The 15,621-nt window shown below is 42.7% G+C and overlaps 1 protein-coding gene across 2 annotated transcripts; it reads right to left on the bottom strand.

Annotated features, from left to right (window-relative positions):
• Positions 1-3,830: 3,830 nt before the first annotated feature.
• Positions 3,831-14,513, bottom strand: si:dkey-156n14.3 (zinc finger protein ZXDC). Of its 2 annotated transcripts, none has more exons than XM_034682180.1 (10): positions 12,542-14,513; positions 11,453-11,605; positions 9,922-10,000; positions 9,607-9,737; positions 9,267-9,437; positions 8,142-8,926; positions 6,952-7,036; positions 5,727-5,899; positions 4,815-4,916; positions 3,831-4,601 (listed from the first exon to the last, which is right to left on the bottom strand). In XM_034682180.1, exons 1-10 carry the CDS (start codon positions 14,457-14,459, stop codon positions 4,599-4,601), a joined length of 3,600 nt encoding a protein of 1,199 aa, XP_034538071.1. In that variant the 5' UTR covers positions 14,460-14,513; the 3' UTR covers positions 3,831-4,598. The 2 variants fall into 2 exon arrangements, with proteins under 2 accessions (XP_034538071.1, XP_034538062.1); XM_034682171.1 differs by having other exon boundaries at positions 3,831-4,573; positions 12,542-14,502.
• Between the last annotated feature and the right edge of the window lie 1,108 nt (positions 14,514-15,621).

Raw genomic sequence — 15,621 nt, 5'->3', positions numbered from 1 at the left:
AGCTCTCTTTATGTCTTATCACAAACAAAAAAACATGCATTTCCCCTTTAAAGTAAAGGTTTGTTAGATTGAAACATATTTAAGGTTAAAATGGGAAATGTGCATGTTATTAAAATATACCAAATATTTTGTAAAATTCCTCAAATATTTGACAAAAACTGTGGAACAAAGCAGTGAGCTCTCTGGGTGTTTTTAAAAGTAGACTTAAGTCTCACCTTTTTAATCTAGTTCTTTTAAGCCGTGGACTGCAACATTAACATTATTACTGTTGTTTAAGTATTATTCTAATGCTTTATTTTATTCTATCTTATTCTATTTAATTTTTATTCTATTTTATTTTAATTAATTCAATTTAATTTAACTTTATTTTATGTTTAATCTATCTTTTCTGGTATTTATCTGATTTTATTTTTTTATTTTCTGATAATGATTTTATTTTTATTTTTAAAGGGGACATATCACGCTTTTTTCATCAATATATATTGGTCTAAGAGGTCCCCAAAACATGTCTTTAAAGTTTATGCTCAAAAAAACACTTTGAAATCAGATTTTGGCATGCCTGCAAAGCCCTCTTCTTCAGTCCTCCTCAGAACACTCTGTTTTCTCTCTGACCACGCCCCCTCCGGAAGTGGATGTGCCTCGGCTGTCCAGCACGTTGATCTAATGTTTACATGTTGGCTGAATATACACGGCTGCTCAGAGATCACATTACTTCAACCCTCTGAATCTGATCCAGAATCTGATCCTGACGGAGAGGCGCCTGTAGCAGGACCTTTCTGAAGGATTGGTCACAGATTTAGTGTTTCTTGTTGTTTTATTTATCAGTATGTAGACGTGTGTCTTGGTACACAGCTACGAAAATGTAGCTATGTGGCTATGCTAACTAGCGCTAGCACTTATCCATGACAAATAAAAATAATTCACTAGATCTTCAAATCTGCAGGCCTGGGGAGTAAAACCGACCTCTGCCAGAAAGGCAGCGGGACCTTTTCTGAAGGATTGGTCACAGATTCTGTGTTTCTTGTTGTTTTATTTGTCAGTATGTAGACGTGTGTCTTGGTACACAGCTACAGCTACGACATGTAGCTATGTAGCTATGCTAACTAGCGCTAGCACTTATCCATGATAAATAAAAATCATCCACTAGATCTTCAAATCTGCAGACGTGGGGAGTAAAACCGACCTTTGTGTTTATTAAGACAGCCTACAACTAGCATGCCTCCCTCCTAAGCTCCTTGTTACCACACATTTGTGCAGGTAATGAAAAACGGAGGAGGGATTCAGTATTATTTTATACAGTCTATGGGCTGAACAAGCTCCGAGCTCTGACTCCGGGACAGACCGGATATTGTTGTAACAAAAACACGGAAGTCTGAAACGGCTCGTTTCACACACATTTATAGAAAGGTGGAGAAATCAAAACGGGCAGAATGGATTTTTTTCATTCTCGGGGGGTTTGTAGACATGCCAAGGACACATATTTCAGGTAGAGAACCATTAAAAAGTCAATTTAAAAGTCTTTAAATATTTCATATCACATTCCTCTATCTTGTTTTAGTCTTGTTGCTGTTGTTTTCTGTCCCTCTGTTCTTTAGTGAAGCACTTTGGGCCGCATGCTTGAATGTATGGAAGGTAATATATATATAAAAATGAGTTGAGTTATATAGAGGCAGATGTATCAGGGAAGCTTCCAACATAATGACTCCCTCTCTGCACTCATCAGGACGGAGGCTCCAGAGCATCCATGCAGGCCTGCCAGACTGAGCAGTAGCCATCTACCCCCTAACTATCAGGACTCTGAACTGCGTCTCTGTGCTGCTCGCTCATTCCTCTGATGGAGAGATGCTGCAGATGAGTACGAAGGAAAATGCACATGCACCAGCACTTATAAAGCATTGGCACTTTCTGTTATACTTAATTATAACAACAGTCTTTATGAGCGTAAACACTGTTATGTCTTTTATTAACTGTTATTAGTCTTGTCATTGTTTTCTAAGTATGTGTCCTGTTTTTTTGAAGTGTTTCTGATCTGACCTGATCTGATCTAATCTGAGGAGAGCGGTGTTTCACTTCTCATTTGTGCTCAAGTGTTTCATCTAAGTGACAATAGATAGATACGTGGATTGCAGACGTTTGCATTCTCACTGCTACAAACTGGGACTGCTGTGAGGTAAAGTGGCACACTCAAGTTTGCAAATGTCTCTCCAAGCACCAATAAACCCTACGTCTTACCTTTCCTGCTTTTTCTTACTGCAGTGGTTCTGTCCCATGTAAACATACTGAAACACTCAATATCAAGTGCAGAGTGCGCCCCCCTGTGGCCAAACATGAGACAGCACTTTGGATAAAAGTTACATGTTGTCTCAACAGACTGTTTTTTGAAAGCAAAGAAGTTTATTTTAAATAGTGTGATACAAATTTCGTAGAAGGTTATTGTTTATAGACTGATTTTGTCCCAACATAGCTGTCATCATTATTTTGACTGTAGTGATTGCATTATGGACCATTCAGCTCAAAGTTGGATTGAAATCATAAGAGTCTCTTTACTACAAGTTCTTAAAATGATCTGGGTTTGGTCCAACAGTTTTTGGACTTGCTGCATAATATCAAACTCCTGATCTGAAAATGTGTTTTAGGACACTGCAGTTATATCCAGCTACAAGTACAACACCTTCTTATGTACACTATCAGTCAAAAGTTTGTAAACACCTTGTCATTCAAGGGTTTGTATTTATTTGAATTAATTGAAACCCTGTACATTAATACTGAAGGCATCAAAACTATGAAAGAACATATATGGAATTATTTAATGAACAAAAAAGTGTTAAACAAAGCAGAATATGTTTTATATTTTAGATTCTGTAAAGTAGCCCCCTTTTTCCTTCATGACAGCTTTGCACACTCTTGGTATTCTCTCAGTCTGCTTCATGAAGTGGTCTCCTGGAATGGTTTCTCATTAATATGAACCTTGTCCAGAGTTCATTTGTAAAATGACTTGCCTTCTTAATGTGTTTGAGACCATCAGTTGTGTTGTTCAGAGGTAGGGTTAGTACACAATGGATAGCCCTATTTGACTACTGTTGTAATCCAGATTATGGCAAAACCAGATTATTTCATAGTTTTGATGTCTTCAGTATTAATCTACAATGTCAAAAATTATTAAAATAAAAAAAACTATTGAATGAGAAGGTGTGTCCAGACTTTGACTGGTAGTGTATATGATTTAACAGAGTATGGTCTAGACCAGGGGTTCCCAAACTGTTCAGCCCGGAACCCCCGAAATATTGGTGCCAAAGCCTTGTGACCCCCCTGCCCCTAAAGGGGTTTATTGTAGGTACATTTAGCTGGTCTGCAGAAAAATAAGCATGTGGCTGTTTCCTGTGAATTAACCTACTGCTACTGATGCTTTTGATAATTCACTGTTCACCAACCCTAAACTTAGGGGTCATCTGTCAAAAAAATAAAGGCAGAAAACTCAGTACATTTTCTATTTTCAAGGTTTTACTTAATGTTTAGTCAATATTTTTTTACTATAATGGGTAAAATGTACTATTTTAGATCATTTAAAAATAAAAAATATTCAGGAAGACCTCTCACCCCCCAGGGGGTCCCGACCCACACTTTGGGAACCCCTGGTCTAGACCTGCTATGTTTCTAAAGATTTATAAGATAAAGACTGTTGTGATTTGGCGCTATATAAATAAAGATTGATTGATTGATTGATTGATTGATTGATTGATTGATTGATTGATTGATTGATTGATTGATTGATTGATTGATTGATTAATTGATGATGGAAACAAAGTCAAATAAATCCCTCTCCACAAGCGTTTTGATTGTGCTTTGATTCTTTAATTCTGTGTTTGGCTCTGCCATTCTGTAAACCCATCGCTAAACAATAAATAACAAACAGATAAAATTATTACAATAAGGTAGTAACTGTTCATAAACTAATAAAGAGACATGTTTTCAACACGAACTCACTGCTGCCATAGAAAAATAAATCTAACATAAGATTAGAAATCAAAACAGCAAAAGAGAAAGAAAAACAAAGAAAGCAGGAAACTCGCCGGTGGAGGAATGCACAGCGTGAGGCGTCTGTAAGGCAACTGGAGCAAAGACGGCCGCTGTGTGCATGAGTGGCAATGTGGCACCATGAAGTAGACACCGTACAGTCCGAATCCACAGAGGAAGAAAAAACCTCTGTGTCTCTGACATAAAAACGCTCCAAGGTCGGATTTTGGTACAAACTGGACTTTAGAAAGAAACACATGATAATCTTCTGGACACATGATCAGTATCTCCTCTCTTCAAGGTGCAGTATCTGTGGACTCGCATCCACACACCCCCGACCCCCCAGACTCAATTCACCAGAGGAGGCAGCTGTTTGATGAGCTGAATATCTTAAAGGTGTAAACTGTGGAGGGTCACAGGGTGCCAGTGAGGTCTGTCGTGACAGCAGACCTCCATCTGCAGCCCCCGCTGCTCACTCCAGGTCCTGAAGGTTGATTGTGCTCCCTGTGAACTGAGAGTTGTCTGAGCCGTTGTCATCCTCCGTCATCACTGAAGGCTCCTGTGAGGAAACAGGTTCACCATCTTTACTGAAAATACAACGTTTCAGTGTATCAGCTGATGGGTCTCTTAGACACAGGCTGAGGAATCTATTTAACCTGAATAAACTGAAGTGTTATCAAACAGGACAGAGCTGTATACAGGGTCATATTGATCTGCTGAAATACAACGCAACCTAACTGCTGCACACATTGTTGATGGAATAAAAAGCATCAGAAAGAACACATGAGAGATTTCTTTACTTGTAAAATGTTGACAGGCAGGTCTGCAGTGAGCTGAGAGTGGGAGCTGGAGGGCTGAGAGCTCAGCTGGAAGGCCAGGTCTCCATCACTGGCTGGGTCATCCTGCATGCACACACAACATGATCAGCATGTCTCTCAATTAGGGATGTCAACAATTAATCGAGTATCGATTAATTGATTGTCAAGAACTTACAAGAACACATTATTTTGTTTCGATTTTCTATCATGTGGAACAGACATCATGTGGTCTCATATTTGGTACAGCTATCAGGGAGGTGTTTTAAGTTTAAAGCATGTTGGATGTGAATCAGCTGACTAAATGTGACGTAGCGGAGACGTTCAGCTGGTCTCCACGAGCGCTTTTTTTCTCTGCCGCCCGGACTAATTAGGATCTGGTTTTGCTCCCAGCTGACACCTGACCATGTTCAAATGCTTATTTTTCTCAATAAGAACAAGTAGACAGAAAATTGGACACTGTGAGAATGAAATAGGTTTCAGTTCAGTTCCCATGTTGAAGTCTGAGCCTTCAGTTTTATGATTGTATGTGTGCAGAGTTTATGAGCCTGCTCCACATGTTGATATTCAGCATGTTTGACATTTTGAACACCTCAATACAATCCTTAGCTAATGAATACTGTCAGTTATATACATTGAGTCGTGAAGGAATATTTGATTCAGGGGGGAAAACGCATTTGGCATGTTTTTGACATGGTAAACATTTACCTTTTTTTAAATGATTAATCAATTATTGATAGTTAACATTTCCAAAGATCGATCATGGAAAATACTTGAAATTTACATCCCTAATCTCAATGATATCTAACATTTCTGCTGCTTTTGAAAGCTTCAAACAAACGTTTGGATTCTATAAGGAAGCTGTACCAGGCTACATCAGATGCCTGGGGAACTCACCTGCAGCAGCTGAATCTGAACATACTGTGCACCAGTCACAGGGTCGCGCAGAGTCAGCCCCCCATTGGCTGTTGCAGCTCCTTCAGCATAACGAGCACCCGAGGGGGCCATCAGTGCTGGGGCCGTGGCTGCCTTCCCCCCTTTAGATTTCCTCTGACTAGATCCTGGACTCCCTTGGTGAGGGGAAGAGAACACATTCAATACAAATGATTCACAATCTCTGTGAGTTCAGGCTCAATCACTTATATTTACATTTATTTAATCAAATGTTTTCTGTTAATGATTCTTGACCGGCAGCTGCTGCCTTTAACCCTGTTTTAAACCATTGTGCATCAATGTATAAAATAAGGGTGGGTAATTACACTATTATCAGAGAGCATTGCTATGACAAAGATCCATGTGTTCCTAACTGAGGAGCATTCATGTGATATATCAGCCTGTACCTAGGGATGTAAACAATTAATTGAGTATTGATCAATTGATTGTTAAGAAATTACTCGAAACACGCATTTTTGTTTTCAACTTTCCATCACGTGGAACAAACATCATGTGGTCTCATATTTCATTCATCTATCATGGAGGTGTTTTAAGTTTAAAGCATGTTTCGATGTGATCAGCTGTTAAAGGTGTTGCGCACAGTGGAGACACTCAGCTTGTGGCTGTGGCTGGGCGTCAGGTCTCCACGGACGCTTTTTAAAAAAGATAAATATGCAACTGCTGCCAACAACGACACGGACACGAAGGTTGACAACTTTAAACAGGACATGTCCCACCTTTAGATACAAAGCCAACAGACTGGTGGGAATTGCTAGTACGCTGTTTGCAGACCAGCAACGCCAGATCCGTCTGAGCTTTTCTGCCGCTTGCTGATGACCCAATTGCGTTCTCGGCTGACACCTGACCGCGTACACATAATCAATTTTCTCGAGTAGGCAGAAAACTTGACACTGTGAGTCTGAAATATGTTTCTGTTCAGTTCTCTTGTTGCAGCAAAAATAAAAAAGTTAGTAGCCTGAACCTTCACTTTATAAGATATGTTGGCAGAGATAGTTTTTATGAGCCTGATCGTTGAAATTCAGCTTGTTAAACATGTTACTCGTATTCAATCCCGTCAGTTATATGCATTGTGTTGCTGTGGAAAATATAATTTAGGGGAAAAACAACGTATTCGGAATTATTTTTGACTGAAGAAAACTCAGTGTTTTTTTTACATCCCTAATCTTACCTGAGGAGGCTGAGGGGCCTCTTTGCTTCTTCTTCTTAGCCAGCTGGATGGCTCTGTAGTCCGTCCTGGCTGATCCTCCACTCTCCTGACACACAGACGGAACAAAAAGGTTTTAATGAGACCAACAAGCTTTATATGCCAACACAAATTAAATCAAATCAAGACGCTGACAGTAGTGATGTTAGAGATGTGCCGAAGCTTCGAATCGTGTGTCGAGTATTGGAGGGGGCATTTCCATGAAGCGCGTATCGAGGCTTGCTTCATTGAGGGGAGGGGCCGAAAATGATGACGGCCGAAGCCTCGCTGCCCGGCTGTACCACGTGACTGCTCCAGGAAGAGGTTCAGATTTTGCCGCAACGTTTGACAGCGATATAAACCCCTCAGGCTCCATTCAAAATGTGGTTGTTTGATGGAGAGATGCGGTCAGTTCTGAGTTTGGATAGAATTTTGATAGTTTGGATACTAGAGTTTGGAGAGTGTTTATATAGTTTGGAGATAGTTTGGAGAGAGAGAGAGTTGAGAGAGAGAGAGACACCTGAATTTCCCCCTTTGGGGATGAATAAAGTACTTTCTATTCTATTCCAATAAGGCAAGCTAAATCTAACATTATTTCAGACGCATTCGGTTCGCTTATCAAAAACTGTATTTTTCACTGTTTCTTCTTTTATTCAAAGGTGAGGTGTTTATTGTGTTCCAAGGGGATCAAAGTGATTATTAATCACTGTGCTTATTTTACATGTATTGTCCACTTGATGGCACAGTAGAGCAAATGGAGCACCATGAAGCTTCGGCCCATGAGTGAACCAATTGGATGGAAAGCCTCAAAGCTTCACGAAGCTTCATCTCGCCATCACTAGCTGACAGGAAATGTTGATGCAATTATGTAGAAGCGCACACTGACACAAGCATATACAAAAGCAAACCAGCTGTCCCTAAAGGAGATCTCCATCTTCTACAGTGATTCAAGATCAAACGCACCGGTCTTGTTTTATTGAATCCATTCATGTTTCTAACTAAAGGCTGGTGCCCACGTTAACTCAAACGGTACAGATTCAGGAGTGTGTTTTCAGTTAGTGGCCAGGCTGTAGATTCTGATTCTTATCTTTTAAGTAAAGTTAAGTAGAAGCTTCAAAGACCTGTGAATACATGTCATTGATAAATCTGTGCTGCCTAGCAACATGAGAACTCACCAAGAAGCTGCTCGGGGACACAGCGTTGAGTTCCTGCTCTTTCTGCGGGCTGAAGCTGCTGTTGGTCCCTGGGAAAACAAACTGGGTGAGGACTTTTCCTCCCTCTTGGGGTCCTAGCACCTCCACACAACCCAGCAGGGGCCCCGCTCCCCCCTGGCCGCCTACGTCCACCACCTTGGAGGGTGATGCCAGCAGCTCAGTGACAGGGGCGACAGCCAGGGAGGCGGAGGGCTCCACACTCAGAGCACTGGAGGAGCTGAGCGGGTGCTGAAGAGGAGGGTCGACAGACACACCAGCACCCTGCATGGCGAGAGCTGTGAGGGTGCTCAGGGCCTCCGGGGTGACGGTCTGCACATCGTCCAGGTTGAGGGTGCCCTGTGGGGGCAGGACGTCCCCGACTGTTCCTTCCAGACCGTGGTGCGAGGACATGTCAGCAGTAGCAGCCAGGATCAAAGGGTCCACAGGTTTGGCCAGCATGGTGCTGCTGCTAGTGCAGAGTGTGGAGCCCACTGAGGTGGGGTCGATGGTTAGGATGCCTGAGCTGACCAGAGAGAGGTCCATGGTGAAGGTCCCACTAGAGCTGCTCCCACTGACAGGAATTCCAACTCCCATACCAGCAGTAGGTGCCGTGACTCCAGGCACAGCCGAAAAGAGAGAGCTGAGGTCCAAGTTGGGCAGCTGGTCACCCCCAACAATACCAGGCCCTGCAACTGTTGTAGGGGTGGAGCTGATGAGCTCACTGCTGGGGGTCAGGGTGGGGGTGGTCTCCATCTGGCTGAGGACATCTTGGAAAAGGAGAGGGCACAATTTGAAAGTCAAAAAACTGTTTCTTTATATTTTATGATCAGACGCTAGTAGATTTTTTTGAGCAGTAATCAGGGAAGTTTGGAGCATCTAAAATGTAGACAGTTGTAAATACACATTAGGGAAAAGCTGATAGTTATGCCAGGCTTCCATTAGCTGCTATGCAAAGAGTAACACACATGTTTGTTTGAGAAACAGAGACAGCCAGCAGTCATTTTTAAAGAAGCATTAAACCCTCAGAGTGTCAGCACTGAATCTAAGGAGGAAGCAGGAGGAGGTATTCAGGTATGACCCTCTGTAAAGACATTATGTGACACTCACCAGGACTGAGGTGGTGGTGTTTGAGCATGTGGCTCTTAAGGCTGCTGCGGGATGAGAAGTGCTTTGAGCAGTTAGCCACGGGACAGCGGCTCCTTAGGGTGCTGGCGTCCTGCTTATGCTTCTTGGAGTGAATGTACAGGCTGCTGCGTGCTGAAAACCGGGCAGTACAGCCTGAGGGGCAAAGGAAACAAACACCAGACCTGATCAGAAAATATCAATAACTCCAATAATTAATTGAAATGACAGACATAAATAACTTTCGAGAAAAACTGATGGTAGATTTATCACTGATCTAATCTCTCCCCCATCAGCTCCCACACTGTTTGGTTACTGTCCGTACCTTCTGCATGGCACTGGAAGGGCTTGGTGCCCAGATGTGTGATACTGTGACCTTTGAGGTGCTCGGCCCTGGTGAAGGATTTTCCACATCCCTCCTCCGTACAGACGAAGCGACGGTCATCATCGTGTTTCCTAATAAAGAGTGATGAACAATAAGACAGTTAAAACTCTAACATCACAATCTCATACGAAAATCAACACCAGGGTGAAACACTGCTAAAACTCTGATGACTCGCCTGTTTAATGGAGCTGTAATGCGATGCTCTGTATTACAGATTTGACCTTAATGGAAACATGCTGTTAAAAAAGTACACACCGTTTATGTCGGAGTAACTTGGACATGCTGGTGAAGGACCAGCCACAGCCCTCTGAGTCGCAGACAAACGGCCTCTCACCTGAAAAAGAGGAACATAATGTTTATTTATCATAGAGTTGTGTTTAATGTTCAATATGAGGATAAAAAAATATCTTCCCCTCCAGTACGGACACCAAGTCTATCCATGAAACATCATCCAGTTAGAAAGCACATTTCTAATGTTGTGTTTGATACAGTAATGGCACACAGATGCAGTTAGTAGCCTGCACAAGCTCGGTGGATGAATTATGACCTGCAGAGTGCCCGCTTCCTGATCTCCAGGGACTTGAACCATTTATTTTCTACAAAGCTTATCATTGTATTTGTATAACTTATTGTGTATAGAGCAACTGTAATGACTGATTTTCCCTCCCCGGGATAAATAAGGTATTTCTTCTGATTCTGATTACAAGTTTTCCATTATGAGAGGCACAGCTGACTTGATTGACAGGCGGGAACACTGTAGCTGTTGGCTAGGAGGCTCAAAGCCCGCCTCTTTACCTCACCCTAGCTTGACAGAAGTTATGTTGAGTTCAACATTTCCAATATGGCTACCACTGACGGTTGGCTTCAAAACAGAGCTTCAGAAACAGATGGGTGACGTCATGGATACTACGTCCGTTATTTATACACATGGATAAACCTCATGACCCATTTTCTTTTTTCTTGTGCAACCTTTATAACATGAGAAATCTGCCCCACAGTGGGTTCAAGTGGAATTATTCATATTTTTGGAGTCATTTAAACAGAGATGTTTTTGAAGTATGCAGCATAGCTCGCTGCTTAGCTCGCTGCTTCCCTATAAAAACAGTGAGCAGGGAGAAACACTTTGCAGAATCATGTGATTGAGGAATGACTTTTCTTAGAAAAGAAAGCCTCAAACATCTCAGTGACCTGAATGCTCACTATTGTTGAAATATAAAAAAGAAAATCAGGTTCAATCAGAGCCCATGTTTCCTGGTTGTGTCCATAGACTGTATAAATAATGGACGTAGTGTCTGGGACGTCACCCATCTGTTCCTGAGAGCTGTTTTGAAGCCAATCGTCGGCGGGAGCCATATTAGAAATGAAGAACTCAACCAAACTTAGTGTGAGGTAAAGAGGCAGGGTTTGTGCTTCCTGGCCAACAGCTATGTGTTCCCGCCTGTCAGTCAAGTCAGTCATGTCCTTATTTGGGCAAGAACTCGTAATCTTAATATCTTATGAACCGTCGCGTTAGAAAACAATTTAACCCCCGTACAGTGTGTGCCAATAGAGAAATTAGCTACGTAGAGACAAGCCGTTTTTTGAACCAGGCTGTAAACATGTTTATTTCTGCTGTAAAGATCGTCTCTTTTTTTAATTGGTGTGTATGTGGTTTCTGATGTTTCTGCAGCAAGCCTCAAACAGATGCTCAATGAATTGCAGTTTATAACACTTCCCCATGGGCTTCATATTTTGAGACCGGAGGTTGCCGCTTGGTTGTGTACCTACATTAATATCATCAGCTTACCGGTGTGACTCCTCATGTGAATCTTGAGACGACAGGCTTTGTCATAGGTCTTGTCGCAGCCTGGGAAGGTGCAGGTGAAGTGGCCTGTTTCTCTAAAGTGAGTGCGATTGTGGGAGAACAGGGCACTGAAGGTGATGAAGGTTTTCTCACAGCCTGCACAGAAAGAAACACAACATTGTTATGTCCTACATCAAACACTCAGAATAACAAAGATGAAGCTTTACAAACTTCTGTTAGTGATGTGAAATGGTACAAACTTCCTGCTTCATGTGGGTGTGGTCTGTTTGTCTTCTAGACATAAAGTTGCACCATTAAATTAATGTTATAGTCTATTTATGGTTTCACATTTCAGTCTCTTTACATTTCTCTTTATCTGATTGTTGGCAGTGCTGGTGTCTCAGCACAAACAGGGAGACATCTAACTTCAGATCCCATGAACCCTGATACACAGGAAGCATTGACAGGATGCAGACAGCTGATTTATTATGATCATTTATGCCTGAGATAATAACAGACTAAGTGCAGCTCTGATGTTTATTATCATTTACTAGATTGAAGCACATCTTTGTTTGTAGTTTGATATGATATGTACTTACAGTTTCATATTGATGACAATAAAAACAACATGTCCAGACAGACATTAAAGCCCCTTTATCTTATTGGAGACTGATCTTCTCTGTCTGGAAATGATATTTTGCATGATTCAAAGATACATGTCATTTCAAATAAGGGGTCAATGTGTACTCTGATGGCCGAGGGGCAAACAAACAGTCTGTTTTCAGTGCTCCAGTTTTACTTCCCTCATTTCAGAGCCTGTTGCTCATCCGCTAAAGGGGTAAGTCAGCGGCCTAACCCATGTGACACAGAGACAGGAAATAACTTCAAGTGCAATGTCTCCTTTCTGAGCTTTCTGAACAATGTAAGGCACACATTTAAAGAGACCCTGTGCGTCTTTAATCCTGCTATCTTCTGGAGAACCATCTGCATCTCCAGTGTAAACAGAGCAGCAGGGTGAAGGAGTGGATGGAGACATGCAAACCTAAACTATTCAACATGTAGAAAAAATAAACATGACTCAGTTTGTGTTACCAGGAAATTCACACTTGTGGGGCCTCTGTGGCTCAAAATGGACCCTCTGGTGATTGGTGAGTCTGGATGCGCTCCGAAACCTCTCGCTGCAGATCTCGCAGACGAAGGCGTTATCCTGCTGATGGACTTTGATGTGAGCTTTCAGGTTGTAGACCGTGGTGAACCGCCGCCCACAGCCCTCAAACTGACAGGTGTGTGGTCGCTGCTTGTCATGGGACTGAAGATGCCGCTTCAGCTTGTAAGAGGTGCCGAATGCCCAGCCGCAGCCCTCCACTGTGCACTGGTAGGGGCGGGGGTCCTCAGCGTGGTTCAGAAGGTGGACCTTGAGTTTTTGACGGGAGTCAAACGTAGAGTTGCACGCTGGTTCTGGGCAATTAAAAGAGGTCACGGTCTCTTTCTTGGATCTGATCAGCTGAACAGATTGAAAGTCCCCACTGTCCCGGTCTGTCACTTTGGGGTGTGGGGCGACCAGGTCTGCCTCTGTTACAGCACAAAGCTCCCCTGCCTCCTGTTTAATAATAGGACAGGAGTCCAGAGAGGTGCCAAGCTCTGATAAGGAGCAGTCATCCACCAAAGCCAGCTCAGAGTCACTCACAGACATACCAGGTCTGGGCTCATCCTGCGGACAGGAGCTGGACACTGCCAAGGTGCTGATCTTACCGATGGACTTAGTCCCACTGTCATAGTTCAGAAGGACTATATCCTCATGGTCTTTCATGCCAAGGTGCTCCTTTAGGCTGATCATGTCGTCCTCTTTGTGTACATATCCTTCAGGGGGGGCAGCGAGAGTCAGGACCCCGTTTTCAATAGTCACTATGATGCTTTGGTTGTTTATGGTGATAGTCCCGGAAAAGGTCTCACTGGCAGGCGGACTAGTGGAGGCCGTGCCCGGGTTTACAGAGTCCTGCTGTAACACTGAGTCTGAAATAAAGTCCGAGGTGTCCATGGTTTCTAAGATGACAGGAGTCCCTGAAACCAATCCGGATTGAGACGGACCCTCCTTCAGCAGCTTACTCTCACTATGTTCAGTAGAGATCTGACCACAAACCTTATCGCCATATTTGTTTGTCAGAACCACGTCCTCTACGATGTGCTGGTAGATCGCCTGCTTCGCGTTACCCATAACAGAGGTATCATTCAGCAGATTGAAGACATGCTCGGCTTTCTTCAGCACCTGAGAGTCCAGGTAGTTATTAAAGCTGTCGTTGGATTCACACAGAATCAGGTCGCTGCTGTCCCCAGCCTCCATGGAGCCGTGCGGGCTGCTGGTGGAGCTCTGCGGGGTTTTACCTTTCATTGTCCCGCAGGTGAATAAATCCGCTCCGTGTGTGTTCCCTTCATCGTTAACACCCTCTTTGTTAAAAACGACATGTTCCTGGGGTTTGTGGGCCCTGTCCTCCGTGGTGGTGGAGCCTATGTGGGTGCTGGTCTGAGGAGTCTGCTTGAGTCCGTCCTCTCGCTGCTGCCGTAAAGCTGGAAACGGTAACGTGAAGTCCTCTTCCTCCCCTTCATGAGAGGAGGAGGGCAGCGCCATGTCTACCCCGAACCTCCAGGCTGTCCTCACACACTCCTGAGAGCCATGCAGTGAATTCAGTAGATTCTCTGTGTTTATGTGATGAAGTCCAGGTCCCGATCTGTTCACGTTACGGACACATTTGTTGTTAACTGGTCTCTGTTTGACAGACGAACACACCGACCCGCTGCCATCTTCCTCCACCAGGTGAAGCTCAGAAGTCTTCGGCCTGCTTCTGTTATTGTTCTCATCTTGTGGGTGAGATGAAGACTCCAGTCGTCCCTCCGCTTCCGGGTCAGGGGAGATAAAGTGCTGGATCGACCCTGAAGCAGACCGAAGAGGGGGTGAAGCGGGTCTGTGTAGGGCGCCATGTTGACAGGGAATGTTTTGCCCCTGGATTTCCATCTTGGTGTCCCTGTAGCAGCGACACAGGAAAGGCCCGCCCTGGTGGATGAAGGCGATCCAGGGACCCAGGGATCCAGTCCACAGTTTAGACAAGGCCGAGTGATGCGTTCTGGGGCAGCATGGAAATCCCACTGTCACAAATACAGCGTTTATTTTAAATATCAGTCAATCCCTTTTAAGTTCCAAGTCTTAAATTGAGTTGTATTACTATTACATTTATTTATATAAATATATGTTTTACATTTTTGTGGATTATTTTTATTTTCTTTGTATGTATTAGTTAGATTTTATCATTCTATCTTTATTTATCTATTTTTATTTTTACTTATTTTATTTTATTTTATTTAACTTATTGAAAATTCTTCTTGATTGTACTAATGTCTGGGTTGCTGTAACAACTGAATTCCCCCTCATCGTATGTTCAACACCTAAAATACGAGAGCTACTAAGTGTTCCTGAAGGCAGCAATACTATCATGTAGTTTAGGTAAACTGTGTAGCGGATTTCAGGGCAGTGGATCTGAATATGATGATTTTTGTTATCTATGAGTAGATGTAATGTTATAATGAGTAGCATTTAAGTATATTTCCGTGGTCCGATCAATCAGTATTGATTTCATTCAAAATATATTGGAATAGTGAGAAGCCTTCTAAAATACTAATGTTCAATATTTCCAGTCCCAGTCAGTGTTTCTTCATTTCCACTAAGTGGCAGTGTGGTACTTTATAACACCAACACACCTTCTTACCATGAAGTATCTCCTCATAAAATCAATCTAATTTGAGCACCCTTAGGATTTAAGAAAGTGTATTTCAATCAATCAATCAATCAATCAATCAATCAATCAATCAATCAATCAATCATTCAATCAATCAATCAATCAATCAACCAATCAATCTTTATTTGTATAGCACAACAAATGTTATCCCAGGACCCTTTTAACAAACAGAGCAGGTCCAGACCGTACTCTATGTTTTATTATTAACAAAGACCCAACATCAAGACAGGATAAGATCCAGTCCCATTTTACAGACAGGACTCAGTCTGATCTCATCTTAATCCACCATGAGCAGAGCAGTTTGCAGCATTTAGCAAGTTACAGTGGCAAGGACAAACTTCCTTTAACAGGCAGAAACCTCCAGCAGGACCAGACTCATGTTAG

This window comes from Notolabrus celidotus, chromosome 1, assembly GCF_009762535.1.
Source record: "Notolabrus celidotus isolate fNotCel1 chromosome 1, fNotCel1.pri, whole genome shotgun sequence".
Classification (NCBI taxonomy): domain Eukaryota; kingdom Metazoa; phylum Chordata; class Actinopteri; order Labriformes; family Labridae; genus Notolabrus; species Notolabrus celidotus.
Note: the sequence above shows the minus strand (reverse complement) of the source record. Positions and strands in the feature narration are given on the sequence as shown.

What these genes read in the sequence shown, in the direction of transcription:
- si:dkey-156n14.3 (XM_034682171.1), bottom strand. Translation starts at nt 14,459, where the DNA reads ATGGAAATCCAGGGGCAAAACATTCCCTGTCAACATGGCGCCCTACAC. An exon ending in AAGTTACTCCGACATAAACG is followed by an intron (nt 9,738 to 9,921) that starts GTGTGTACTTTT and finishes ACTCTTTATTAG; the next exon opens with GAAACACGATGATGACCGTC. An exon ending in AGGCCCCTCAGCCTCCTCAG is followed by an intron (nt 5,900 to 6,951) that starts GTAAGATTAGGG and finishes CCCCTCACCAAG; the next exon opens with GGAGTCCAGGATCTAGTCAG.